Here is a 27,090-nt window from a genome sequence, read left to right on the forward strand (position 1 = left end):
CACTCTGCAGCACAACTGACCCAGGGGGGCTGAGCAGTGAGAGCATCACGGGACAAACCCAGCCAGGGTCACAGCCACCACTGTTTGTCACCCTGCCTCTCCCTCAGGGCTTTCTGCTGCTGCTTATCAAGGGTTACCTCTCAGCCCTTGCCATTCCTCCTGTCCCAGCTTTGCTCTCCCACTCCTGCAGTATCCCAGGTCACTTCTACCACGTCTGTCCCAGGAGTGTGCACAGCAGCTGCTGCCAGCAGGGAGGGAGGAGCTCAGGGCAGCAGTGAGGAGCTTTGGTTAGCAGTGAGGGAGGATCTCTGGGCTGCAGTGAGGGAGGATTCAGGGCAGCAGGCAGGGAGGGTCTCTGGGCTGCAGTGAGGGAGGATTCAGGGCAGCAGTGAGGGAGGATCTCTGGGCTGCAGTGAGGGAGGATTCAGGGCAGCAGTGAGGGAGGATCTCTGGGCTGCAGTGAGGGAGGATTCAGGGCAGCAGGCAGGGAGGATCTCTGGGCTGCAGTGAGGGAGGATTCAGGGCAGCAGTGAGGGAGGATCTCTGGGCTGCAGTGAGGGAGGATTCAGGGCAGCAGGCAGGGAGGATCTCTGGGCTGCAGTGAGGGAGGATTCAGGGCAGCAGGGAGGGAGGATTCAGGGCAGGAGGGAAGATCTCAGGGCAGCAGGCAGGGAGGGTCTCAGGGCAGCAGCTGGCAGGCAGTGACTCCACCAGCACGAGGCCCTCTCCTGTTTGCATGATGCTCAGAGCTGGAGCAAATGCTGGTTTTGGGCAGCTGCCAATCTCACAGCCAACGACCAGGATCCTCAACAGAACTGGGAGATGTGTTGTCCCTCACGCTGGCACGCAGCATCCCTGGGGGAGCTCCTTCCTCAAGTGCCCTGCACTGGGGATTTTGTGGCTGCTGCTGTTTTGGTGGCTGCTGCATCAATGCCAGCGATGAAAAACTCACTTGGCATTGTGCAACTCAGATGAAATCCTGCAATTTGTGCTGAAAGCACAGCTACAGGAACACAGAACCTGCCCATGAACACAGAGGTGCTGCCCTGACCCCCCAGGCATGCCCTCACTGTGTGTCAGGGCAGGGTGCCAGCCTGCACATCCATCCTGCCCTGCCAGAGCCACACCAAGCCCAGCCCGCTCCCAGCGCAGATGGCAGCACTGCCACTGCTCTCTGTGCCAGGCCAGGTCAGTGCAGCAAGCACCAATCAGAAGTTTTAGGACTTGGTGTCAGAGCCTGCAGTCTGTCAGGGTGACTTTGCCTTGAAAGCTTGGATGGCAGTAAAGATGAAAAACGGTTCTGCCATTTTCTCCTCATCTGCCCTCAAACTATTTATGCCCAGCAGGTCTCAGAGGGGCTGCTCCCACACGTGGCTCCTGCTCCTATCCCTGGGCTGCCTCTGAGACTGGGGCAGCTGAAGGCTGGGGAAGAAACACCCTGTGGGCACAGTGAAGAGGGAGCAAGGATTAAAGAAATCTCATGAAATCCACACCTGTAGCTCACTCAGGGAGGCTCTCCCCCACTTAAAGACAGCCAGGAGCTCTGGCAAACAGCATCAGCCCTTCTCTGGAGTGCCCAGTGACACTGCCTCTGCACAGGGACCTGAGACAGGGACAGAATACAGGGGATACACTGAACTGGAAGTGTCCCAGAAGCTGAAACCAGGAGGGGTTTAGTAGAAATCTGTAGTTTTCCTGGGATTTGCAAATAAATACATAAACAAACAAACTAAATAAATAAATAAAATCTATTTTGTCCCGAAGTCCAAAGCTAGCTAATTTATTTCTAGGTGTTCATTTCAACAGGCCCCCTCAGTCCTCCTGACCAAACCACTCACCAGTGCCCCATATGAAATTCCAACTTAAAGACTGCTGCCACCAGCTGACAGGAAAGTTGAACTCCAGTTTCTGACCTTCTTCTGATGTCACAAGTACAGTACAACATGAAAAATGACTAGAACCAAGGCACTAGTTGTGGGTTGAGTCAAGCACTTCACATCTATTTGACACAAGTGTAAATCCACAACTAAAATGGCAGTAAAGAAGACAGGGAAAATGAGCCAGTTTTGGTCCTCATAATGAAATCAGCTCTCAAGAAGGCTGTGCTGAGGTTTTCTGACTCAGTTCACGCAACAGCAACACACTGGATTAACTGCAGTGTCAGGGAGGGCTCCAGTGAGAGAGGAATGGTTGGGATCCTCCTGGAAAACCCCCCATCCTGAAGGAATGCACTGGGGGAAGCTGAGGGAAAAGGAGGATCTGTGACTTGTCATATTCCCCACATCCTGTTTGACAAGTGATGCCCAAGAGAAGGAAAATTCAGAAAGGGGCAACCAGAATCAAAATCCAGTGGGCCAGAAGCCTACATGAAGGTGGGGGAAAAATCTGCTGCGTGTTGGTATCTCAGGTCCTTCCCCTTGGCTGATGCCATGCCTGCAGTTTCCCTGCCAGCCTGTTTAACCACCAGCCTCAGCTACAGGCAGGATCATGCCCATTGAGCTGGAAATCTCTGCCATTCAGAGGATTTATGAAAAGTATTTTGCTTTTGTCCCCCTGAAATTACATCATTCTCCTCTTTTATCTGTCTTAAGTGCCAGGAGAGTGTGATGTTAATGAGATGTACAAAAGCTTTTGGGTAGCTGAACAGTTTTATAGTCCCACATTGATAAATTAAAGCATTTGTCACTGTTACCACATTAATGTTTCTTCCTGAGATCAAAGCCTGGATTTGCTGCATTAAGTGGGACCGTCCCCTGCTCCATGTCACCACACCTGAGGAGATGAATTGTGCTTCTGCATTTCTGCATCCACAGCTTCATCACACCCTGATTCTCACACCTGCTGATTCCCATCTCCACATGAGGCATGCAAGCCTTTTTTTTTTTATGATGGATTTTCTCCTTGCTACCTGTGTGGAAAGCCTGACTATCTTGTTTCAGGACAATCGCTTTCTTCTGGCTCTGAAAGGCTGTTTCTGCAGTAAAGAATAGAGACAATTTCCTTCCTTCTGCAACCCTGGATTCAGTCATATTAATTTACATTTATATAGCACCTTTCATCCCTGAAGATCCCAATGCACTTTACAAACTCCCCCTCTCTGTACACAGAAGCTGTACAAATAGGCTACATAAACTGCCACAGGATCCCAGTGCCAGCCTCTGAAACACATCCCTGTGCCTGTATTCCCAGCACACTCGTGGCCATCCAGCTCTGCACACATCCCCATCAAGGAGGAAAACAAGGCAGTGTGATTTAGAGGCACATCAGGAAGCACAAGGGATCTGGGCAGGCAGCAGAGTGGCTTCACAGCCTGGCTGAGCGACATCTCTGCTGCAGGGGTTAAAATGAGGCAAAAACTGATTTGGGGTGAGTTACATCTAAGTGTTTGAGTGTTGTTGGCAGTGCCTGTAGAAGTCCAGGTTTGCTGCTCCCTCCCACTGATGTGTAACCCTTGAGTGTGGTATTCACATGCCCTCTGAGCAGAGAGAAGCTGTGGGACGAGCAGAGGAGAAGGAAAACACAATTCTGATCTCGCTTGCTGTGCCTGTGTTGTGCCAAAGTAGAATGCAATGTGGAGATGGTTCACCCAAAGGGAGGATGCCTTGTTCCCTTGGCCCATCAGGGCCAGGTGTGTGTGTGGGACTGTCATGGGACAGTCACCAGAGAATGAGAGGTGAGTGCAGGGTGAGCAGCTGTGAGCAAGAGTGAGTGCAGGGCAGATTCAGTTTAGATACAATGTACATAGCACAGTATAATACAGTAATTCATTGGCCTTCTATGATGGAGTCAGATGCATCATTCTCTCTGTCACAGACATCTTTTCATTAAAATCCTTTCATTAGGATTTTTCCTGCTGAAGCTGAGAAGTTTCAGCAACAAAATGTAAATAATGGTTATCTGCTGCTGTGGAATGCAACAGGTGGATCTGTGATTGGTCTCATGTGGATGTTTGGATTTACTGACCACTCACAGGGGAGCTGCTCTCACTCTCTGCCAAGACACAGACCTTTGTTCTCATTCTTCTCTATTCTATTCTTAGCTAGCCTGAGAACTTTTCCTTCCTTTTCTTTTTAGTATAGTAATAATGTAGTATATACATCATAAAATAATAAATCAAGCCTTCTGATCATGGAGTCAACATTCTCGCCTCTCTCTCATCCTGCAAACCCTTGTGACCATGGTCACATCTCTCCCCTTTGCTGGCGTCACCTTTGGTTTACAATACTCGAGTAGTTATTTTTTTAAAACTGCAAAGCCTTTGCTTGCTTTGCAATGAAAACAAGGGAAACACCCCCCCTCCCAACAGGCGAGGATGGAGGAGAGGGGAGCAGCAGCGTACCTGGGACACCTTTCTGACCACGTCGCTGCCCACCAGGAAGCCCTGCGCGTAGGAGCGCGCCGCGATGAAGGCTCGCGTCGCCTTCAGCTTCAGCTCCCGGGGCACCTCCCCGAAGGGCTTGTGCTGCTCGGCGTGTTTGACCATGCAGTCCAGGTACTCGTCCGTGATGTGGTACTGGGGGTTCAGCAGCTTGAAGAGCCTCTCCAGCAGCCGTGTCCAGAACTCGTTGAGGGCCTCCTCCAGGTTGATGTTGGAGCTGCGGTAGTAGCGGCGCAGCTCGCTGTACAAGTCCTTGAACACCTTCGCGTTCTGAGTGTACAACTCTCCGTACAGGCTTGGAAAGGCATCATAAAGGGCCTTCTCTGACTTGTTCAACAAATCCTGGAAATAACCTGAAAGATGAGAAAAGGAGAGGTGATGCATCAGCCAGACAAGCTGGAATCCGGCAGGCTGTGTTATTGGGCAGCACAACTGAATACCCTGAGAACAGGGAAGGGCCCTAACAGAGCTTCTCCTCCAACCAGCACTACCCACACTCTCAGGTCTGAGCCCTAGCCATGAAGACAGAAGGAGGAACCTCCCCTTGGCCCCTTCATGCTGGAGAACGGGTCTGGGCCTCTCTAGCAGCCTCATCTGGAAGCAAAGCTGGGGTCTCTTTCTGAATCCTCAAGGTGTCACAGTGTCACTCATAAGTTTTCCTCACAGCTGGCATTGCTTACACAAACCCTAAGCTGCCACCTGTTATTTCCAAAGCCCTGGTGAGATGAAGCAGGGCTGCCAGCACATGCCAAGCCTGCCCAGGGACATCCCTGGTGGTGGCAGCCAGGCTGACTCTGGGCACAGCCAGAGCCCAGGTGAATGTCAGGAACAGGCACATCTTCCTGGGGACTCCAAGGCAGTGCTTTTTAACCAAGGCCAACATTATCTGGGCTTCTCATCCCATTTGCTTACTTGGGTGTGCATCCTGCTCTTGTTCCAGCATAAATAACAGAGTGCTTTTACACCCCTGGTTCAGGGGTCTCAGATGTGACAGAAATGTGACTCTTGCTACACACAGCAGGGTAGGAATGACAGATCTGACTCTTATCAGCATCTTTAGGTATTCCCATCATCTCAACTGCCTGCTACCTTCAGGCTGAGACCACACAGTAGGGAACTCGTACCAGGATTGGCCTGATCCAATTAATAGATTTACATAAACAACTTTAATCATCACTGAAGTCAGTCAGAGGAAAAATACTTCAAATAATAATTTTAATTTCCATTACACTTGTACTTTTAGGGTCTTTTTGAAGCAAACCTGATTAAACTATTCTTTAAATCTAAATGGCTACTATTTTTTTTTGGTGATGTGTGATAAGCTCTAGTTGGAAAGAAACTGTTATTCAATTAAAATCAAACAGCACGTATTTAGGTACATAAATTAACTTCACGGTGCTAGACATGTAAGAAAAGAAAGAGAAGCTCCTGAAAAATGCATACTGCATGTACAAAGCTTTATTAAACAAATTTTTGAGGGAATGGTGCTGACTACAATTAAAGATCTCTAAAATTGTAGAACTAGTAAAGCTCAGATCCATAAATCTTGCTCATATTCACTGACTGAGAAGGGCCATACAAGCTTTCCTATATTAATAACCTCTCACTGGTTTCTCAGATTTGAATGAAGCTAAAACTTAACAGGTAAACTGACCAAGTGAAAAGAACCCTCTGTATCTGCTCCACAGGTTGCTAGCACTGAAAATTCCTGTGCTGTTTTAACAAAGCAACACTGAACATTAATAGCCTGGCCTTCTCCAGCCCCCTAAAATGTGCTGCTTAAGAGATTAAAATTTGACCGAAGAGATTTTTGTTTTTAAAAGACTGTGAGCAAACTAGGTGTTAGCAGAAGTCTGGTTTAATTACTTATGCAGAAGTAGAAAGTAAAAATCTGTTATCTGGAAAGTTGAATAAAAACTGGTTTTCAAATGTACTTTGGGCAGAAATTTATTCTTATTCAACATGACTGGGTGGGAAGTTTGTATCTCCAACCATTTTCACTGGGATCCCTCCATCTCTCAAATGACTGATCATGCACCTTCCCCACCAAAACTGGATTTCTCCCTACAGACACCAGGTATCAGGGCATCAAAGTCACCTATGACCTTGCAATGGGGGGGTTCTCAAGAGGGGAAAAAGACAAAAGCTGATCCCATCAGATTAATAAAAAGAGATGCTGCACTCACGTGCGACAGAAACAAAACACAAAGTTTCTCTGATGCTGAGAGGGATCTAAAAGCTCTTCCCTACCTTAATGTATCACACAAACACTGCTGGTTGCCCATTCACAAGTTAATTAAACTGAGCTCAAACTCCCTTCCTTGTACAATCACTGTTCTTTCCTGTGTGACAAGAGACATGAACTGAACAATTTGTTCAGCAATGGAGGTAAGACATGCAGCTTTGCTCTCACCATCAGGAGGAAGAAAACACCAACAAACACAGCCCAATTTGTCAATTCAAGGCAAAATTACTTTCTTTGTTTTGCTACAAGAGAAACAAGATATATATCTCCCTGTCAAAAAATTGGAGACTGCTCTCAAAAAAGTCAGAGCTAATTAAGGGCTGATGAACTGTTACTTCTCACCCAAGTGAGGGAACACTGATTACAGCCAATTCATCTGTGGCTGGTTCTAACAAAGTTCTTCTAGATTTCACACACTGAGGGGAAAAAAATCTACAGTAGCCAGGGAAAATTAATTAGCAATTAAGTCTACACGTGTTTGTGATGAATGGCTGACCTGGCAGGGAATTTAAATGCCCATTTTGCAGCACCAGAAGGTAGCACAAAGTGAGGTTTGTCAGGAGGGATGCAATGTCCGTGTTCCTCAGTACAGTGTCAGCTGAGATCTCCCAGGAACACTGCATCTTCTGAACACCCTGAACACTGCATCTTCTGAACACCCTGCCTGCTGATGTCCAGCCTTGTAATGAGTTTAGGCACGTGTCACAGATCAAGGATGTGCAGGGCCTTGGGACAAGACAACTTGCTGAGGCACAAGTTCAGGCTCCTGCCATTCTACCTTGATTTCAGGTAGAGGGAATGATTTATTTGAGGGGGAGCAGCCCATTATCTGCAGCCATGGAGGGTGGGGGACCTTCAGGTAATGGGGTGCTGCAAGTCTCCACTGCTGCTACCAGGAGTTGCCAGTAACAGGACCAGCAGGTCCCTTTGGATCTTTTGGATATCCCTTTGGATGTGTCAGCTCCCACTTGGTCACCACTGCAGGGTCTACCCTGGCTCCCATGAGCCCATGGAGCAGCTTCACCCAGGTCACAGCTGGACACAGCCCTGAGCCCCCGAGCTCTGGTGCCACCACGTTCTCTGTGCCAGCAGCAGGCTCGAGCTGTGAACTGCAGCACGGGGCTTTGTCACCTTGGGAATGGCAGGGATGGAAGGAAAGGGCTCAGCTGCACTCAGGCACTGCAGCACAGGGCTCTGTCACCTTGGGAATGGCAGGGATGGAAGGAAAGGGCTCAGTGGCACTGCAGCACAGGGCTCTGTCACCTTGGGAATGGCAGGGATGGAAGGAAAGGGCTCAGCTGCACTCAGGCACTGCAGCACAGGCTCTGTCACCCTGGGAATGGCAGGGATGCAGGGAAAGGCTCCCAAGGAGCCCGTGCTGCAGCTCTAAAGCCCTTCTGGCTCCAGGAGGCACCACTGCCCTGCCATGCCTGGGGGCAGCAGCACAGTTGAGGTGGCTCTGCAGAGGGTCCTCCCCTCTGAAAGACGGATTTGCTTCCACTCTGAGTCACAAGAAAGCAGCTACAGATTCTGTGGACCTGTGCTGAAAAGCTCATGGCTGTTCTTGGCTTCTTGGAGCCTTGGGAATTAGACAGTACCAGCCAGAGACACCTCCCTGCAAGTCACCTGCTAAATCTATGACTGGCTTTCCCCTCTTTCAAAAAGTTTCCTTCAGGAGGCACTGCCAGGTGAGTCCTTCCTCAGCCCTGCCAGCTGAGGGACACAACACTGCCAGGCCCAGCAGGTGGCTTCCAACACCTGTACTTCAGACAAGTCAAACTCAATCTTCCCTGGGCCAATGCAAGGCACGGCTCCTCAACCAAGGCTGCTCCTACATGAAACATCACCTTTCACACCCTTTTGCTGCAAAGTATTCAAAAGAAAAATAAAATGAAATGGAAGTCTGTTTTATTACTATTATTATTGCTTCTCACTTCCAGGCTCAGAAACAAGACAACTGGCTTTGCTCAAAGGAAATTTGTCTTTTGGCAGAGGCCAGGTCTCAAGAACTCTGCCTCAAATGCAAAGATGTCAGAAGTTATGAGTAAAGAAATGAAAGGTTTCTACAACCAAAACAATTCTGCCACCTTGGCTTTCTCTTGCTGTTGTAGTGACAAAAACTTACTTCTCAGAGAATTAAGTTTTCAACCAGAATCTATAACCTTTGCATTCAAGAGAGATTGCAAATCCCCACCCATTTCCCTGCTTCGCAGCTTCCCAGTGTTCGCAGCTCATATTTTCACAGTTTCCACATTTTCACAACTCTGGATTCAAATTGGGAAGCTGTGAACAGCACAGCAGGGAGCGGCAGTTCCTCTCTGAAGAGAGAAAGTTTTGAGTTTCTCCTTCCTCAGACCCCCTCTATCTATCCAAGCTCTCTGCTACCATTTGATCACTCAACATCTGGAACACTCTGGGGTTTCTTCAACTTAATCCAATGATGGAATGGGAATGGATGCAGGAGGGAAAGAGATCACTGAAGGAAGACCCAAATGCCCTTTAGGCAGGCAGCAGAGCTGGCTTCCTTCAAGCTCCATCAAATTTGAGAGGCATGCTAGAGGAAATATGAGAAATGGAGAAAAGTGACGGAATTTCAATCTCATTATTATTAGAATTTTAAGCAGAAAGCTATAGTACAAAATGTCTTACATACAACAGGGAAGAGTTGAGACTGGAGGAACACCAATGGTGTTCTTGTGGAAATGCTGCAGAACTTTTGCAGCAATGGGTCAAATCAAAACCCTCCTGCTGCCCAGACAGCTTTGCCTGGTGAGCTCTGTTTGTGGTCCGAGGGCCAAGCCATGAACTGCCAGGACAGATGGAGGTGGGGCAACACCATGAGGAGGAGGAAGAGGCAACACCATGAGGTGGGGCAACACCATGAGGAGGAGGAAGGGGCAACACCGTGAGGTGGGGCAACACCATGAGGAGGAGGAAGTATCAGACCCTCAGTCTGGAGGATCAATTTCTCAGTTTTGAGTGAGCACATGAGCCTGTGGTGGAATTCAAGCAGGGCCAGAGCCATGGAGCTCGGGAGGAAGGCTGGGCAAACACTCTGTGAACAAACTGTGGTGTGTCAGGACTGGACTGAAACAGGAGAGGAAATGCAGCTGCTTCTGTGCTGTCCTGAGCTCCAGCCAGAGCAGGGAAAGAAGGAGATGGAGGTGTCTGCTACAGCAGAGTTCCTGCTCAGTGCCAGCCCTGCTGGTCTGAGGAAGAGTCTTTCCCTGGGTGAGCTCCCTTTAATGCCCTGCTGCACTTACCAACACCAGTTTGCTTCTCCAGGTGGTTCTAATGCTGTTTTTCAGTTAACCTACTATTAGGAGGGAATAACTCAGCAACAGGTTTAAGCCATTAAAATCCAAATCTAATACATTATGCCTATTCACTTCAGCAAGTACAATGACACTTTATTTATAAAAATTGTTATTACTAATTTAAGCACTAGCCATGGCTGTGCTGAAGAGCTGATATCAATCCAAGAGGAGTGACTGACTCTTGTTCACACCTTGGCTGTGTCCTTCCACAGGAAATAACCCCAGTGAGAGACTTAGCTCCACGAGCAGACAGCCCTGGATGCAGCAATGCTGGTGCCATTTCCCTCTCTCCTCACAGCTGCACACTCCTGTAAAACTGCTGCTCTGGGGCTGTGTCCTCAGTCCTGAGCCCCTCTGGAGAACACAATCCCTCTCTGCTCTCTTCTGGATCATTCCCATGTACATCCCTCCCAACGCCCCTGCTTGGTGGCTGTGACCAAAGAGGCATCAAGATAAACCAAGACTCACACTGCAAAATACCAAACCCAACCAAACCAAACCAAACCAAAAGCCCCAAAAAATGGAGATAAAACCAGCTTTTCCCTAGAAGTCAAAGAATGAGTGGTGTGAATGAATGTGCTGGGAAGCAAGAATTACGAATGTGCTAGGATGCAAGAATTATGATGCCTTCAGGTAATACAACTTCAAAACTTTTAGGATTTGCTCCAAAGAGCCACTTGACTGATATTTCCTCTGCACAGTGTGTCCTGGGAGTGTGAGCTGAGAACAGGGTGGGAACACAGAACTGAAGAGATGTTGTGGGTCAATGAGACACAGAGTGCCAGCTCTGCCATGGAAGATCAGTTTTGTACTCTCCTAAAGCTGCTCAGTGCACAGCACAAAAGCACTTCAAGACTTTGACCTCAGTCCTGCTGGAAGGTTGGTCCAGGGCATCTCCTCTGATAGGAGGATTTCTTTTCTCAATTTCTGGTCAAAGTTCCTTCTTTATCCACTTGGTCTTTGCCAATATGGTGCTGTAGTTCAATTGTTGGGCTTTTTCCCCTGGAGTTCACTCTTTGAGACATTTACTCACCAAGTCTCACACTTTCTCAGCATCTATGTTGCCTTCCTACACAAATGAAGGTGCTTTCCCCTCTTTACACCTGACAGGCTCTCCAGTCCTCTGGATCACTCCACCAGCACCTCTCCTGCTTGGCATTAACTCTTCCTAGGTGTGGGTGGTCAGAAGCACAAAGAACAACTCCTTTCCTTCACTGGCAATAACACTGTGAATCCTGCAAGGACTGCACTTGCCTTTTTTAGGAACACATCACATTAGCATTTCACAGACTTTCTGGCACCAACTGGTACATCCCTAATTCTCCCCCTTGCTATTTCCAACCAATTAATCCCTAGCTGTATGCCTAACTCTGAAATATTGAATTTCATCCTATTTCTATTATTTTGGTTGTCATGGTTATCCACTATCCTCTTCAATAGTGACAACTTTTCCCAGCACTATGCCACCAATTAATCTCATGACTGCATTTCCTATCATTTGTGCCAGTTTTTAATGGGGCTGTTAACTAGGATGGGGTCTAGGCCTGTCTTGAGAGCCACAACTGGGACCTCCCTCCAGGCCAGGAGCTCATCTTTCAACACAGTGTATTGCTGCCTCCCCCTTTGCTAGTTCACCTGATAATTCCTTTACTAATTTCCATCTTCTTCAGCTTAATTAACTACTCAAGACACAGATGCAAATGTCTTTGAAGTCTCCTGAGATGGATTAGCTGACAGAACAGACATGAGCAACAGTGAAAGCAGCTTTGGATATAGGATTTGACAGAATCTCTGCAATCTCTGACTCAAGCTGCCTTTGGGTAAGAGCAAAAGCTGGTCTTTCTTAAACTGGTTTAGACTGGGACATACAGCAGACAGCTTGCTTCTTGTGGCAGGGAAAAGGAGAGCTTTTTGAGACAACAACAAAAACCTCCCCCTGCAAAGGAGAGATGCTGTTGCATGGAAATGCTGTTTGGAGCAGGGCTCTGCTGGTGAGGAGAGGAGTTCTGCCTGGGAGGAAGCACCTCCAGCCACTCCAAAGCATCTGCACTTTTCCTGCCAGGACCTGGATAACATTTTCATTTCATGGTGTTCAATGGCAGAGAGATGTAATAATGTGCAGCTATTTCTTCTTCTGCATACTGCCTTTCCTCTGTCTGTACAGTTTTCCAAGACAGGTTGCCTTTATCTAAGTGAAGCAAGACTGGATGCAGCTATCACAGCAAGGAGGGAGGATGTTCCCTGGCAGGGAAGCTCCCCAGAGGAAAGAGCTGCCCCTTACTCCAGGAACAGGGGGAAGCTGGATATTCTGCTTGTCCTGATAAGCACCAGGGCTCAACAGGGTGTCACCCAAGGTGACAGCAACAAGCCTGGGTGTCACAAGCACAGCCACAGAGAGCCTCTCCAGCCCCAGCAGCAGCTCTCTCTAAAACATGGCTGGTGAAGAAACCACTTCAGGCTTTGATAATGCCAGTACTCAGTATTTCCATCCTCATGACCCTCGGAAACAGCTCTGGGCAAACCTTAAGACACCCCTGAACTCAAGTTCAACAAATCTTCAGAGACAAGAGACACTTGGAGCTGGGGGTAAAGAACACAAAATGATCTGTAGGAGGGGCAGGACAGCAAAGCCTGTGATAGACTGCAGCACTAACAGGAGTCACTGATGCCCTGTGAAGGCTGACCTAGAACAGAGACCAGACAGAGCTAAAGAATAAAGCAGGGATTTGTTAAAAGGCCTCAATGGATCCACCTTGGGCAGCACCAGAGCCCAGCCAGGGCTGCACCCAAGATGAACCAAAATGGTCCCAAAATGCACGGCCGGGCACGGGGTCTGTCCCTGTGATCAGTTCTGCTCCGTTTGCACCTTGCAGTTCATTGTCCAGTTCCAGCTTTAGCCCAGGCAGTCCCACCCTGCTTGTTTTTCTCTCTCCAGCCCACGGTGTTTGTGCTCCTGGGCTGAGATTTGGATCATTTGTCCTTGGTGCCCAGCTGGAGCAGGAATTGTTTTGTCTCCCTGCTCTGTGCACAGAGCTCACCATTCCCTAATATGAAGCTCAGAAGTACACAATAAAGCAGCACAGAATGTGAAAAAGATAAAAACTAAAACCTGAGGCACCATTTCCCCTCCCTTGGAGCACCTGAGCCTGCTCCAGCATTCCCTCCTGCCGGGCAGTGTGAGGGTGAGGAGGGAGCTGGAGCAAGCAGCCTGCACCTGCCTGGAGAGGAATTCAGGCACCACACAGCCCCTGGGGTATCAAATGCCACAACACATTCTGCCAGCTGCTTGGCAGGTTTTTGGTAGCTTAGGCCTGGAATTTCCATGTTGGGAACTTGGGAACAGTGTAGGGTGAGGGCACTGGTGCTCCAGGGGTGGGGTGATGGAGCAGGAGGTGGCATCGAGGTGTGCCCAGTTTGTGTGGCTGTGAGCGGGTCAGCAGGGCTGCACTGCTGCTCCTAGGCCAGACTGTTCACAGAGGGTTTTCAAACATCCAATTCCAACCCTGCTCTCCAGCCTGCCTGGCAGAGAATGAAGAGCTGTGCTGCTGTGAGGAAATCTCCTCACAGACTGGAAGCCCTTGTGTAGGGGATTTGCTCTGTTTGCATCCAGGGTGGGATAAGCAAATACAAGAGATATGAATCTGAAGATTATTTTACCCATGTGTTTTCCTGGGATCTGAGCTGGGCAGGGATTTTAATCATGGCACTTTCTAAATATACTTATACTACAACCAGAGACTCGCAGCAAATGATGAACTGCAAATATTGCCCCAGCAGGCTCTTATCAAACAGATTTCAGAGCAACCTCTCTGTTAGATAAGGACTGGGGAGATGTGTGGGTGGGATTCATAACCTGGGAGTCGAGTCTGACCTGGCAGCTCAGTCCTCACTTGAGGAAGGGCAGGCACCTCCCTCTTTATCATGAGCTGAGCTCCTCTTTACAGCCACTCCTCTCCCTCTGGACTGTAGTAGGAGTTGGGATAACTGAGCCAGAGCAAGCTGAACTTTTGGATAAATGAAATTTTGTGAGATAAATTTAGCTCTCATTTTTCTCCTCCAAGAAAGCCTGCATTTAAAGGCAAAGCAATAAGCACCACAGCTATCACTGACAGGAACATAAAGGCACTAAAATTAATTGCTAATACTGCCTGTTCCTTTCCAGGTTTACTCAGTAAGACCTGAAGGGCTCCATTTCTCCAAGGGTAAAATAAACTCAGATGTTTAACAATACTGAGGGTTGCTGGCAGTTTTAAAAGGTGTGATATACACCCTGGATTACAGCACACACCTCTAGAGCAAAGGGATTTTTCACTGCTTTATTCCAGCTGAGCACTGGAGCTGGTGAGGAGCTGCAGAGACATGGCAGGAACGAGACAAGCAGTGGATCTGCTTGGGATGTGCTCACAAAGGTTGTCACTTTCCCAGGAACACCATCCCAGCCAGCCTCAGTGAGGATGAGTTTGACTTTCTGCCCTGTCTCAGGTTGGAAATGGGGGTTTGTGTTCTATCCCCACCTGTCAGAGCTGGGGCAGTTCTCTGCTGTCCCTGGGGCAGTTTTTCCTTTCTCTCTCCCCCAGCCAACCCTCCCTGCAGGAGATCTCTGCTGTCCATGGCCACTGAGTGTCCCTGCAGGGCTGAGCCAATCCCAGCATCCCATGGGGAGATGCTCCGCCCAGGGGAGGAGCCAAGCATTCCTGCCTGGATCCAATCTGAGCCTGGCACAGCACAGCAGCCTTTGCCCCCTGCACTGCCAGAGGAGCAGCTTTCTGCTGCCCTGCATGGCCAGAGGGAGCCCAGGCCCATCTGCAGCAGCCCTGGAGCTGCAGAGGAAAACTCCCCCCTTGTGCAGGATCCCTGCTGCAGCAGAGCCACAGCTGGCACTGCAGGAGGGCTGAGCCCCCACGGGATGGGGCTGGGACACCTCCCCTATCCTGACTCTGTCAGGGTTGTTTTCTATTACTAGGATTTTGTTTGTTTGTTTGTTTTTGGGGTTTTCTGGTTTTGTTTTTTTTTTTAGATTTTTTTTATTGCCTAATAAAGAACTGTTATTCCTTCTCCCATACCTTTGCCCCTTAATTTCAAAATTATAACAATTCCTAGGGAGGGGTTTTACATTCTCCATTTCAGGGCAGGCTCCTGCCTTCCTTAGCAGACACCTGGCTGTTCAAACCCAGACATGCCCCTTTCAGCAAGCTCCAGAGAGCTGCACCTTAACCTGCACAACACCTCAGGGTGCTGCCCTTGCTCCCATCTGCACTGCTTGGGCTAAAAATAATGAAGCCTTTATATATTTCAATATATATATTTCAGCTTCTTCCTTCCTTATTAAATATACCATGAACCAATTTGTCATTCAGTCAGGCTCTTTGCAGTATTATTTTAATTGAGAAAAATATTGGTGAATTATCACTTCTTTAGAATTAAATGTATTTGTCTCTGCAAAAAAAGCAGAGGAAACAACCCCATGGTTTGTTTCTGCATTCACAGAGGTGCTTGAGCATCCCCATTACATGGTTTTACAGATCAAAACTCCTTGTTTGAGTTTTGCAAAAGCTGTGACAGTGAGAACTGGCTTTTTATCTTCTTCATTAGTGCTGCCCTCTGCTCTGAATGGCCTCTAGACAAACTATTTATTGTTGGGTTAATTAGATCATTTGGATCTATGCTTGGCACTGCATTTTTGCAGTCTAGAGTATCTAAGACACATGGTCCTTGAATCTCTAAAAATCTTCAGTATGTGACATGTGGGCTTTCCCAAAGGAAAAAAGGAGTACAGGAATTACTGGCTGTGGGGATAATATTCCAGACAGGCTAAGTTCCCCTGTTATTATTGCAGGAGTTTATCTCAGTCTGTATAAAGCCCTTAAGCTCTAGTGTTCTCTCCTTCAGTGCCTTCAGAAAATAACTTGCCTCTTTGTGAAAATATTTTGCTCCCATGGAACCAGCATGAAAAGAAGAAATAGGTAGAGATGGCTGCAGACAGCTGATGTTGAGATGCAGCCTGAAGAATGCAGCACAGGTGTACCTCTGACAGCTGGGAGTGGGCAGAATGTACATACAGACATGCACATCTGTTCCTGGAATCTAAAATTAGTCTCAATGGCTATTTCAATAGAGATGAAATAGGGCTATCGTATATACAGATCCTCTAAAATAATAGTAATTAGTATTATTTATATGTGTCATTAGTAATTAATAGAAACATATACTACCAATATATTAATATACTATAGTAATATATTATTATATTTATTAATGATAAAAATATCTATATTTATTATTAATAGTTAATCACAGCACACTTTTAGAAATTTGGAACAGTCAGAAGGATGTGGGTAACAAAGCCCCCACTCAATGCAAGGGGATTTTTCCTAGGGATAACCACATGGTATTTCTTTCCCCAGGTGACTGCTTCAAAAGAAGCAAATTTTACCAGTTGTTGAGGAAAAGAAATTCATGTTCTCTGGCAGATATTACAATAATAAATTCATTAGCAAATTTTAGTTTCTGCTCCATCAGATGGCATCTGCTCTGTTAAACACCTCTAATTTCACCTTATCCAAAGACAAAAATCTAGATAAAGACAGATTTTCAAAAGACCCTAGCACCATTTAACTATTTCTGTTTTAAAATACAAAGTCACTTAAAAAGCAATCCTAAAGGGAGATTTAAGCTCAGCTTATCCAACCTTTTCCTTCAAGGCGTTTGTTGGTTTTTTTAAAGGTTGCTAGGCCTATAGTGGCTGTAACAGACTGGGATAAAAGCAGTGGATTTTCTGAGTTGGGAGCTTTGCTGAATACCCCAGGTAGGGCTGGCTGAAGCCAAGGGGAGGTGCTTGAGCACTCAGGGAGTGCTGGATCACAGAAAAGCACCTAAGTGGGAGCAGTTCTTTCTAAATGGATGGATGCAGACGTGGCACCAGACCAGCCCTAGCTCAGTGTCCTGTTCCCTGAGCTGCTTCATGAAGAGAATCAGCTCAAAATCAGAATGAGTTAAACACTGAGATACCACAACCTACAGCCACCTGAGCTGTACTGTACATCAACTGAATTACTGCTGGCTGATTTTGCTTAATTTCATTGAGGTAGAAAAAATACCTTGTCCAGTACTTACACCTTTTACTATTATGTCTGAATATATTTTCTAACTGACATAAACCTATTTTCTTTAGTTTGTGGACTATACACATTACATATTACTGGCATGATTTATTACTTGTGTATAAGTCCCAGCATGGAAAATCTGCCACAAAATCTATTTGCTTTGGGATATTGGCAGTCACCTCCATACTGCCAATGGACATTTAAAACTCATCTCAACTTCATGTGGAGGAAACACAATGGCTTGGGAAAGAGTCTGCAAAGAGTTGAGAAATGTCTCATCTCCCATCCTCACTAATTCCATTCTGAGATCTACACATTACAGACATATTTGAAATTTGTGTCAATCAAACATAAATAATTTCAAAGCACAATAAAACCTTAAAAGCCAACGTGCCTGGGTGCCTTGTGCCTCTCAGGACTGTCCCTGGACACATCAGTGACTGAGGACATCTGCACCCATCCCTGGCTGACACCCAGATTATGGAACAGAGATCAAAATGCAACTTAAATAAAATATCAGCCGGGAACTGGAATGGTTAACTGAACTCTGGCTGCAGCTACACTTGGGAAAAAGCAGAGAGGAAATTACACGTGCTCCTCTTTTTAAAAATTCATTTACAACAAATAAAAAAAGGCTTTGGTTACCCTGAGATGCTGGCATGCTCCTCCTGCCTGAGTTGGGGTTTCTGCTGCTTTTGAAGCATCTCTGGCTCTGGTCCAAATGTGGATGATGGGAGAAATGGATACTTGTTAAAAGCATGGGCTTGATTCACTTAACCAACATAAAACTTTCTTTTTTTTCCTGTCAGGTTTTTATCCGAAGTACACTGCACCAGTGAATTGGACATAAGTAACAAACCCTGAGCTCCTTAAAATATCCCCCTATGAATACAGATTAAAATCCTCATTAAACACCTTGATAAATTAATGAATTTCTAGGGATGCAGAGAGGTTGACAAGCAGCTGTCATCCACTTTTTCCTCTAACCACAAATGTTTGAAGCCAATCAAAATAATCTCAGATCTGGCAGAAGATTTAGAACAGACAAAAGGAAATACTATTTTAAACAGCCAAACTATAGAAAGCCTGCCTCCTGTTAAAAAATAAAAATGTCCTGGATGCTGAGGACTAAAATAAATGCAGAAGATGATCAAATCAGAAAAAAAAAAAAAAACAACAACAAAAAAAACCAAAAAAACCAACAACCAAGTCCATTGGGTGGACATGAAACAAAGCCAACAAGACATCCAGGGTACCAGAACAGAACATTCTTGGGGCAGAGGCACACAGGATACCTTTGGAGCTTTCTCTGTAAGCCAGGGTGCACCTCACTAATTGCCATTACACTAATTGGCCCAGGATACTCTCAAGATCAAGGTAAAAACCAGAGTGAATTTTGTTCTGTGGGAAAAGAAGGCTCAGAGCACAGGCCCAGCAAACCCAGCCCAGGGCCAGCCCTGGGTCCTGCCTGGCCCACCAGGGATGGGGCACTTGCAGCCTCCTACAAACAGCACTGGGGCTTGGCCAAGCTCCTCTTTCCAGCACTGCCCCCCTTCCTGATGCAGATACCCTCCTGTGACCTTGCTGTGCCTCAGTGCATCTCCAGAGATCTTCCATAACCCAGAAGCTCAGTGATTACTTAATTAGGACAGTAATTATGTAGCTCCTGTTAATGAGAAGCTGAGTGCTGCACCACTGTTTGCTGATGTGCAGAGGTGCTCTCTGGCCAGGAGCTCACACTGGGTGAAGCAGATCATGGCATGGCCCAGCTCAGAAACAGCTTCTCCAGGTGACACAGATCCAGCTGTTTCTTTACAAACACACCAGTGAGTGAGACCTGAACATCTCCTCTGCCTGGCAGTGAATCCATGGAAACCTACAGAGTTATCTCATACTACCACTGAAACAACAACTGTAATAAATGCAGCTCAGTGTCAGCCCTGGGCAGAGGCAATAGATAACAAGGCAGCCTGAGCAGTGCCCTCATTAAGGCTCTCTGGTAAGGAGAGCCCATCCTATAAATTGACTTTTCCATGCCTGTTGTGGTGCTGGGTAATTCGACAATTTGCCTTTAATTCCCTCAGGATGCTCCATCTGGGTTCAGATCAATGGCCCACCCAGCTGTTTCAGCTGAACTCTGCTTTCAACTTGCTGACTGTAAAACAGCCATATCAATTCCTGGTGTGCTCAGGAGAAAATACAAGTGGTGAGGTGATGGATATTCCCCAGAGAATGTCTCTGAGTGAGCCAATCTGTGTCTGGAGGAACCAATTTTGGGTTGTGTGAGCTTTTCAAAAGGACATAAGTACAATTCTGTGCAGCTTAAATAGCAGAAAGCAAACTGAATGACATTTCCCAATGTTTGGGGGAGCAGAAGAGCACTCCCAGCCCTAAAAACCACAGATGTGGAAGCAGCTGACTGGAGGAGGACCAGACCTTGCCTGCCACATGCTGTCACAGTGCCTTTAACCAAATCCCCATTTACACCCTGGAACTGCTGTACAGAACCAACAATTTACAGAGCTGATTTCCTTCTCTTTTAATTCCCATTTCAGCTTCATGCTCGGCAACTTTGTGTTTATGCTGCTCTAATCTCTTTGAGGAGAGAAAGAGTAGCTCAACTGTTGATTAGCAAATTGCAGGGTAATCTCAGTTCCTTCCAAGCTCCCTGGGTCCCTCTGTGTCCCTCTGGCACTCTGTAGGGCCCACAGCATTGCATTCTGCACACAGAAAAGGACAAGAACTACAAGGAAGGGGTGGCATCTGTGTGCCAATATCAGTGAGGCAATGATCTATGAGGAGACACTCCCCCACCCCATTTCACACTGCAGATAACCAAACCTTCATCCTTCACAGCTTCTGACCCTGTTGCCTTGATCCTTGGCTGTTATCATCCTCCTACACAACCAACAGAGGAGTTGCTCTGCATGATCCACCTGCCCAGGCCTTCCTTCTGCACCCTGTGGAAATTCTGCCACGTACCCAGAGATGTTTTCTTTCACTCACCCATCTCTACTTGCTTACATCACACAAATGGAGGCCTCAAGCTTGTGTCTCCCCTCAATTAATTAAATTAACATGCTACTCTCATGGGACCCTCCATAACAAACGCCTGGGGAAGGAAACTCCTGGCACTTGGGAGCTTGCTCCTGCTCCAGCTCCCTTCATCAGTGTTCTGCAGTGGCACTGCTGCTTTGTGGGGCTGGAAACAGGGAAGAAGTCCTTGCAGGTGTTTGCAGCTGCTGAGCTGGTGACAGAGTGGTTGATGCTCCTTGGTGAGGTTTTTTGTGTGCAGTCTCACACAGCTGGCAGTGTGTAATGTGTCTGTAACATCTCTGGAACCAGCCCAGATGTGCACGTGGAAATCTGTGCAAGTGGACTGAACAATTTAAAAGAAAGGGGGAAAAAAGAGCAGAGTTTCTTGTCTATGATAGTCCATCCTCTAGGGTGGGCCTGAACATGCTGGTGGATTCAAAGCAGGACTGCCAAAGAGTCTGAATGAGATGGGCATTAACACACCCCTACCAGTCTTGGGAAATGAAGGAGTGCAGGCCAGGGAGGAGACAGACACCCTCAGTGTGCTGTCCTGAGTCATAAAATCACAGAATGGTTTGGGTTAAAGGGACCTGAAATATCATCTAGCTCCAACCCACCTGCCATGGATAGGGATGGCACCCAGCAGAGACCAGGTCACTCAGGACCCTGTCCAGCCTGGCCTTCAACACTTCCAGGGATGGGGCATCCACAGCTTCTCTGGGCAACTGTGCCAGGGCCTCAGCACCCTCTGAGCCAAGAACTTCTGCATGGGAAAGGCTCAGAGAGCCTTTGTCTCACTGACTCCTACAAGAACATGCAGGGGCAGCCACTACAAACACACTGAGTTCAGGAACAGCTTCAGTGGGAGCCTGCACCTTCTCTGACATGCAAGGCAATTGTGCATGAAATACAAAGCCCTAGAAAAACAGATTTCATTAGTTCTAGTGCTCATGGAACCACTTGGACAATATGTTAAAAAATAATAGCAAATATGGTCATAAAATATCAGCAGAATGGTGCTGCACGTCCAGAAGCTAAAATGAGTCCTGAACAAGATGCCAAATAGCTGCTGCAACTTATTTATAAGAGATCTATGGAGTAAATGACCCTAGTGTACCCATGGAAACTACTGTACCAACTCATCCTTAACAAATGAGAAAGCAAAAGCTGTTTCCTTAAAGAACTGCCTTAGAATGAACTAATCTGTAACAATATTAAAGCAGAACATTTTCATGTTGATTTTTTAATTTTAAATTCCACAGCACTACTTTCTCCAGTCTAACAGGCACCTTCTGGGCAGGACCTGTTCCACTCCTCCTGACACTTTTCAGGGGAAAGCACCTGAATGCAAGTGACTGGGAACAGAAGTCACCTGCATTTGCCTGTGAATAGAATCACAGAATCACAGAATTTTTTGGTTGGAAGAGACCTTTAAGATCATCGAGTCCAACCCATGTTCTAACACCTCAACCAGATCATGGCACCAAGTGCCACATCCAGTCTTCCCTTAAACACATTGAGGGATGGTGACTCCACCACCTCCCTGGGGAGATGATTCCAGTATTTGACCACTCTTTCTGTGAAAAACATCCTCCTTAATTCTAGCCTGTATCTCCCTTGCACAGGTGTGGAGCTTCTCTGCACCTCGGTATGGGGCAATTGGTCCCTGAGGGCTCCTTGACCACAACACCAACGCCACAAATCCTGGTGATTCAGCCTGAAGGTGGGAGACAAAAATGGGGGTTCAATCCCAAGCACAGCAAGCCATGCCCTTCCTCTCTGCTCCTCTGCCTCTGCATGCAAGGGCTGTGGGACAGAAACTGGGATGAGAGCACTTGGAGAACACACACACACTATCAAAAGTGGAGTGTGCACTTTGGAACTACAGTTCTGTCACTGAAAGCTTGAACTAAGTCCAATTACTGCTTGAGCCCTTGGCATTTCTATCACCTGGTCTGATCTAACAGCACTCCTGTTTCTAATCCCCTTAAAACAGGCTGTTTTAAAGGTTTGCTCAGGCTGACACTTGGACCATGATGCTAAAGCACTGTTATTAAAAAGAAAACTATTTGGTGTTCATTAGCAGGGTGACAATCAGCTGCCAGACAAGTGTAGCTTGAACCACAGGACTCGTGCTCTGTACTAACTTGATCTGAAGCTCCTGAGGCCACCAAGGCACAGGCAGTGCTAACAGAGGTGGGACAATGGCTCCCAAGAGGGCAGAACCCCACACAGACCCCAGGAAAGTGCCCTGCCCGCCTGGGAGTGCCACTTGCACAACCACAGCCACTGGCTTTAGTTTTGTGGAACTTTCTCCCCACAATGTTCTTCTTCTTCCTTTCCCCCTCATCTTTTTCCTTTTCCTAGCGAGGCTCTGATGTATCTGAAGGCCTTCTGCAGTCTGGTTTTGAACTGAATTCACTCTATCACATTTATTTTTGTCTGTCTGTGCCACGTGAGGCTTGAATGGCTTTCTCAAATATCACTGTGGCAGACTTTGGGGACAACAATACTGATTTTGGTCTTTAACCAGCTGTCTTCTCAAACATAATCCATGGCTTCTTTTCTCTCTCCACAGCAAGAATAGTTAGTTTATATTTGAACTTTTCCATCTTTGAGAACATGTTTACCACTGCCTCCTTGAAGGACACTGGATCTCATTTATTTGAACTTCCTCTGTTCTGCTCTTGCTGTGAAGAAAAGCCCTTTATGTTGATGTGACACTATAAAAATACATAATCATAAAGTTAAAAATAAACCCCTTGCTAGAATAAGATCAGCTGAATATACTTAATTTCTTTATATTTGGGTCTGCCTTATATTTTGATGTTTGACTTCAATTAAATGACTTTTCTTCAGCAATTCAGACACCTTTCAGTAACCACGTGCCACTGAATATAAAAATCACAAATTTATTGCACAGATAAGAGTGCACACCATCCCAGGGTGTCTCACTTCAAAGTCTTTTTCCAACACAAAACTCCTTTTTATTGCCCCAATGTGAGGAAACATCAACCAGCACCACCTGAACGTCCCCCTCACTGCAGGGCTCAGGGATCAGAGCTCCCTGCACGTTTTCTGACTTCTACAACACCCACTGATCCTGAGGAAGTGTTTAGTAGGTAAGAGGAGGGCATGAAGAACATCCTTTAGTAGTACAATTCTTCATCCAGAGTATTTATTGCAATCTTGAGTCATCTGCCACGGTGGGGAGTTTGATTCGCCAATAATTTCACACTACATAAAAATCGAATCTGTGATAATTTAGGTAGGCTATCAAGTACTGCTGATCTCCACCATAAACAAAGCAAAACCAGTAATTGCTTTTACTGAAAAATTATGTGTGTTTTAGGGTTTTAACACTGGGCTATCCCTGGGGAAGGAGAAGAAGATTGGAAAGCGGTGGTTTCAACAAACATGAGATTGCACAAAAAGTAGCAAAAATTAGATGACACTGAATTTCCACACATAAAAGCAAATAAAAATGCTGTAATATTGGCTTCTTCAATTTAATCCAGTCATCTTTGAGATTTCCATTTGTTTTGATATGAAAAACATCAATTCGTCACAATAGTGAGTTTTGCAATTACTCCACTGTGGTACCATTAGTAAGAAAAAGCTATTGATTTAAACAGTGCACACATAAACATTGTTTCCAAACCAAAATTCCTGTTTTTCTTAAAGCTTTTGCTATTAATTATTAGAATTCATCAGCACAACAGTAAATACCCCCAAGCACAGAAGGTTAATCTCACAGCCCTTGCTGGCAGTGCCCATATGTGAACACTGCATTTGCAGCCCTATTTTCTGGGAACAAGGAAATAAGAATGATTTTATGGTACCAAAAGCTTTCCCCTCCTGTGGCTCACAAGCTGCCTGGCAGCTTCTGGCTGCTTGCAGTCAGAAGTGTTGCAAAATTTAATATTAAATTTAAATATTTAAATTTAATATTAAGGCTCGGAGACTTCTGCAACTTCAGGAGTTACTCTATAGATGAGGTCAGGAAGGCATGCAGAGGACCCCAACTAAACTTACTGGAATCAAAGACCTTAAATATTTTAGAATTTAAAATATGAAACTTCTCTCCCTATACTTCCAGAGTTTTATTCCCTCCTCTTTGCTGTTTCATAATCTTACAATTGAGTGCCAGTAATTCCTAAAAGAATTTCAGGATGATCACATAGGATTTCTACTTCTACATATAAAATACTCCTTAAACTGCAGAAGGCAGGCCTGGGGCTTGGTGATGCAAAAAAGGCTCCCACTAAAATTAGCAGAGTGATAGACTTGGCCCTAGATTGACAGACTGAGCATCCTGAGGGAAGGAGCAGGGAGGCTGTGACTCCTCCGTGCCTCCCCAGGGCTGCAGAGCCACCCCCACCCATGGGGAGCTCACCTTGGGCCCCACAGCACCTCAGACTATAAAGCACCCATTATCCTCGCCTGGTGCTTTCCTCAATTGACACAGATGCCATTTCCCATTATAAATAATTTGTTCCACAAATAGACATTTTCAGGAACAACATCTGTGCCTGTGCTTAATTTGCAGCATGCTGATTGTCTTACAGGAGTCAAAGGGAGAGGTCACACAAGTTAAACGAGTTCTGAGAACTGAACTTGGTGGGATTGGGGGTCTTTGTTTGCATTTTTCTTTTGTTTTGCCTTTGCCTGTCGTGGGTTTTGTGCTTCTTCAGTGTCACGACTCCTGTGGGAGTTATTTAGGGGTGATAATTTGTATTTCAGCCTTTGTATTTCAGCTGTTGGTTGAACATGAAACATTAAACATTTTCTAAATCACTTCAGACCGATTTGGAAGTGTTTTTTTTTTTGAAAGGCAATTTTTAGGAGCATTGACTTTAACTGTCCCATGCTGCTGGTGCCAGTCTCTCCCTGTTCATCAGGGCTCATCCTGCTGAGCCCCAGGCAGTGCTGAACAAAGTGCTGTGGCTTTGTACATCCACCCTCAGCAACACACAGAAAAGGTTTCTGGTGGCAAGCATGAAAGGTGAGAGGTCCCCAATGTCCCAAGGGTACATTGCTGTTTGCACACAGCAAATAGTAGATAACAAACTGCCCCCAGGAAAATTCATGTATTTGTAAGATCAGGAAATTTTACAAATAATTCCTTTCTCTTCTTCCAATTTTCTGCACACCTCTGATCTATAATTTCATGTCCTGGATCCACCCGAGAGCTTGCAGCCCTGTTGATATGCTGCAATAACAAATAGCTGGTTGTTATTAATGGGACTGTAAAACACATGTTCAGCCCCTCTGGAGCCAATTGTAGTGCTTTACATGCTACCTGCAACACTGCCAGTGCAGTGAGCATGGCACTCCCTGCTCTACCCAGCCAGAAAAACACAGAGCTGTGGCTGCTCCAGACACCCAGCAGGGGCTGCCCCTCCAGGCATCAACAAAGGGAAGCTTCTCACAGCACCACAGCTGTGTGAGAGAGCATCCTGACAGAAACATGAATGTTCTCAGGTTTTCATCTCTGGTTAATTGACTGTATGGCTATATGGAAAACTGAAGGCTAATTGAGCTGGTATGGCTGGGCTTGCCTTTCTCTTATCTCAAGAAGGATGGGGCAGTAGGTTTTCCCACCCCACCAAGGGATGACACTGCAGCAGAGCTCCATCATTCAGCCCAGGCACAATTTGCAGTTCCTCTGATATAAACCCAGCAGCTTGGCATGGAGCTGCAGGCTGCCAGAGCCCAGCAACCATCAGCTGAGGTGCTTCATCATTTCTTCTTCCTGCTGTGAAACTCTTCCAGGCATTCCTCCTGCACTGCCTTCCTTGTGCTGGGGCTTAGCTCAGGCAGCTCCCTTGGGACCTCAAAAAACAGCAGGGTTGTTATTTTTATGTGTGTTTAACAAATGGGTGAGACAGATTCCAAAGGCCTGTTAACTATCTGGATATTTTAAATTAAAAAACTCCAAAACACCACATTTCCCTGCTTCCAGTTCTGGTGATGTGGTTAAATGAGTGGGAAATGGGATGGGTGGCACACACTCTTCAGTGATGAAGGACAGAGGTGCTGTCCTGAGCACCTGTTTGTTCCAGCTTTGTCCTGCTCCTGCTAAGAGGAAAGTGGATCACATTTCCCCAGGATATCTCCCCATTTCTTCTGCCCTGTGCTCATCAATAGACAGGTGAAAAGAGAATCATTAAGGTGGGAAAAGACCTTCAAGATCACTGAGTCCACAATGACTGAATGAGATGGAGGAGGCCAGGCTCTCCTGGTGTGCTCTGCAGTAATTCCCTTTTCCTGTGTGAGCTGGTGCTTGTCCTTCTGCAAGGCCACAGCTGTGTGGTGACACCCTGCTGCCTCATCTGCACCAAGTGCAGGGGATGAAATGCCAGCAGTGCTTGGGAGGAGGGTGCTGGGTGTGGGGAGCTGGGGAAGGGCCTGCTCTGATAAAGAGAAACAAAAATACTCACTTCCAAACCTTCTCTCACCAAAAATCAGGCCATAATAAGCACTTGTCAGCCAGCAGAAGAGGAAAAAGTGTTTCAACACCAGCTTTCAGAAGAGAGCAGAGCAGCAGCAGCAGATGCATCATCTCATTGTTTCTTGCAGGCTCTCTGCCCCACAATTAGGGATTTTTCCAAATCTCCCTTCAGGATGAAATTTCCCCCACCAGAGGCTGCTCTCCTGAGCTTTAATGTGTATTCATTGCTGAAAGAAAAGAATGTATCCACTACCAAATTTGCTGCTGACTTCTGGCAGGGCTCAGCTAGGTTCTTCTGGCCTGAAAACATGCTGAATTAATTTGGGCTGTGCAAATATAGACAGTAAAACATACTTATAACCACAAGAGCTTATTCTGTATTATTTTACATAATAGAAAACTCTCTGCCCCTTGAAGACACCTCCCTTCCCCCAGGGAGGTTTTTCAAACAGCCCAAAGCATGGGAATTGTCCAGGTCAAACACAGGCTCTTTAATCCCATCAGAAATACATAAACACAGTCTTGCCCATCACATAATCCAGCCTCCTCCACCCAGT

At 46.5% G+C, this 27,090-nt stretch overlaps 1 protein-coding gene across 1 annotated transcript in view; it reads right to left on the bottom strand.

Annotated features, from left to right (window-relative positions):
- Window positions 1–27,090, bottom strand: part of GPC1 (glypican 1) — a 212,826-nt gene that overhangs the window by 25,116 nt on the left and 160,620 nt on the right. Inside the window, exon 3 of the mRNA XM_063166492.1 lies at window positions 4,340–4,731. Coding sequence (XP_063022562.1) covers window positions 4,340–4,731 — 392 coding nt within the window. The remainder of the gene's footprint in view (window positions 1–4,339; window positions 4,732–27,090) is intronic.

Source organism: Melospiza melodia, chromosome 12, assembly GCF_035770615.1.
Source record: "Melospiza melodia melodia isolate bMelMel2 chromosome 12, bMelMel2.pri, whole genome shotgun sequence".
In the NCBI taxonomy this organism is placed as follows: Eukaryota; Metazoa; Chordata; class Aves; order Passeriformes; family Passerellidae; genus Melospiza; species Melospiza melodia.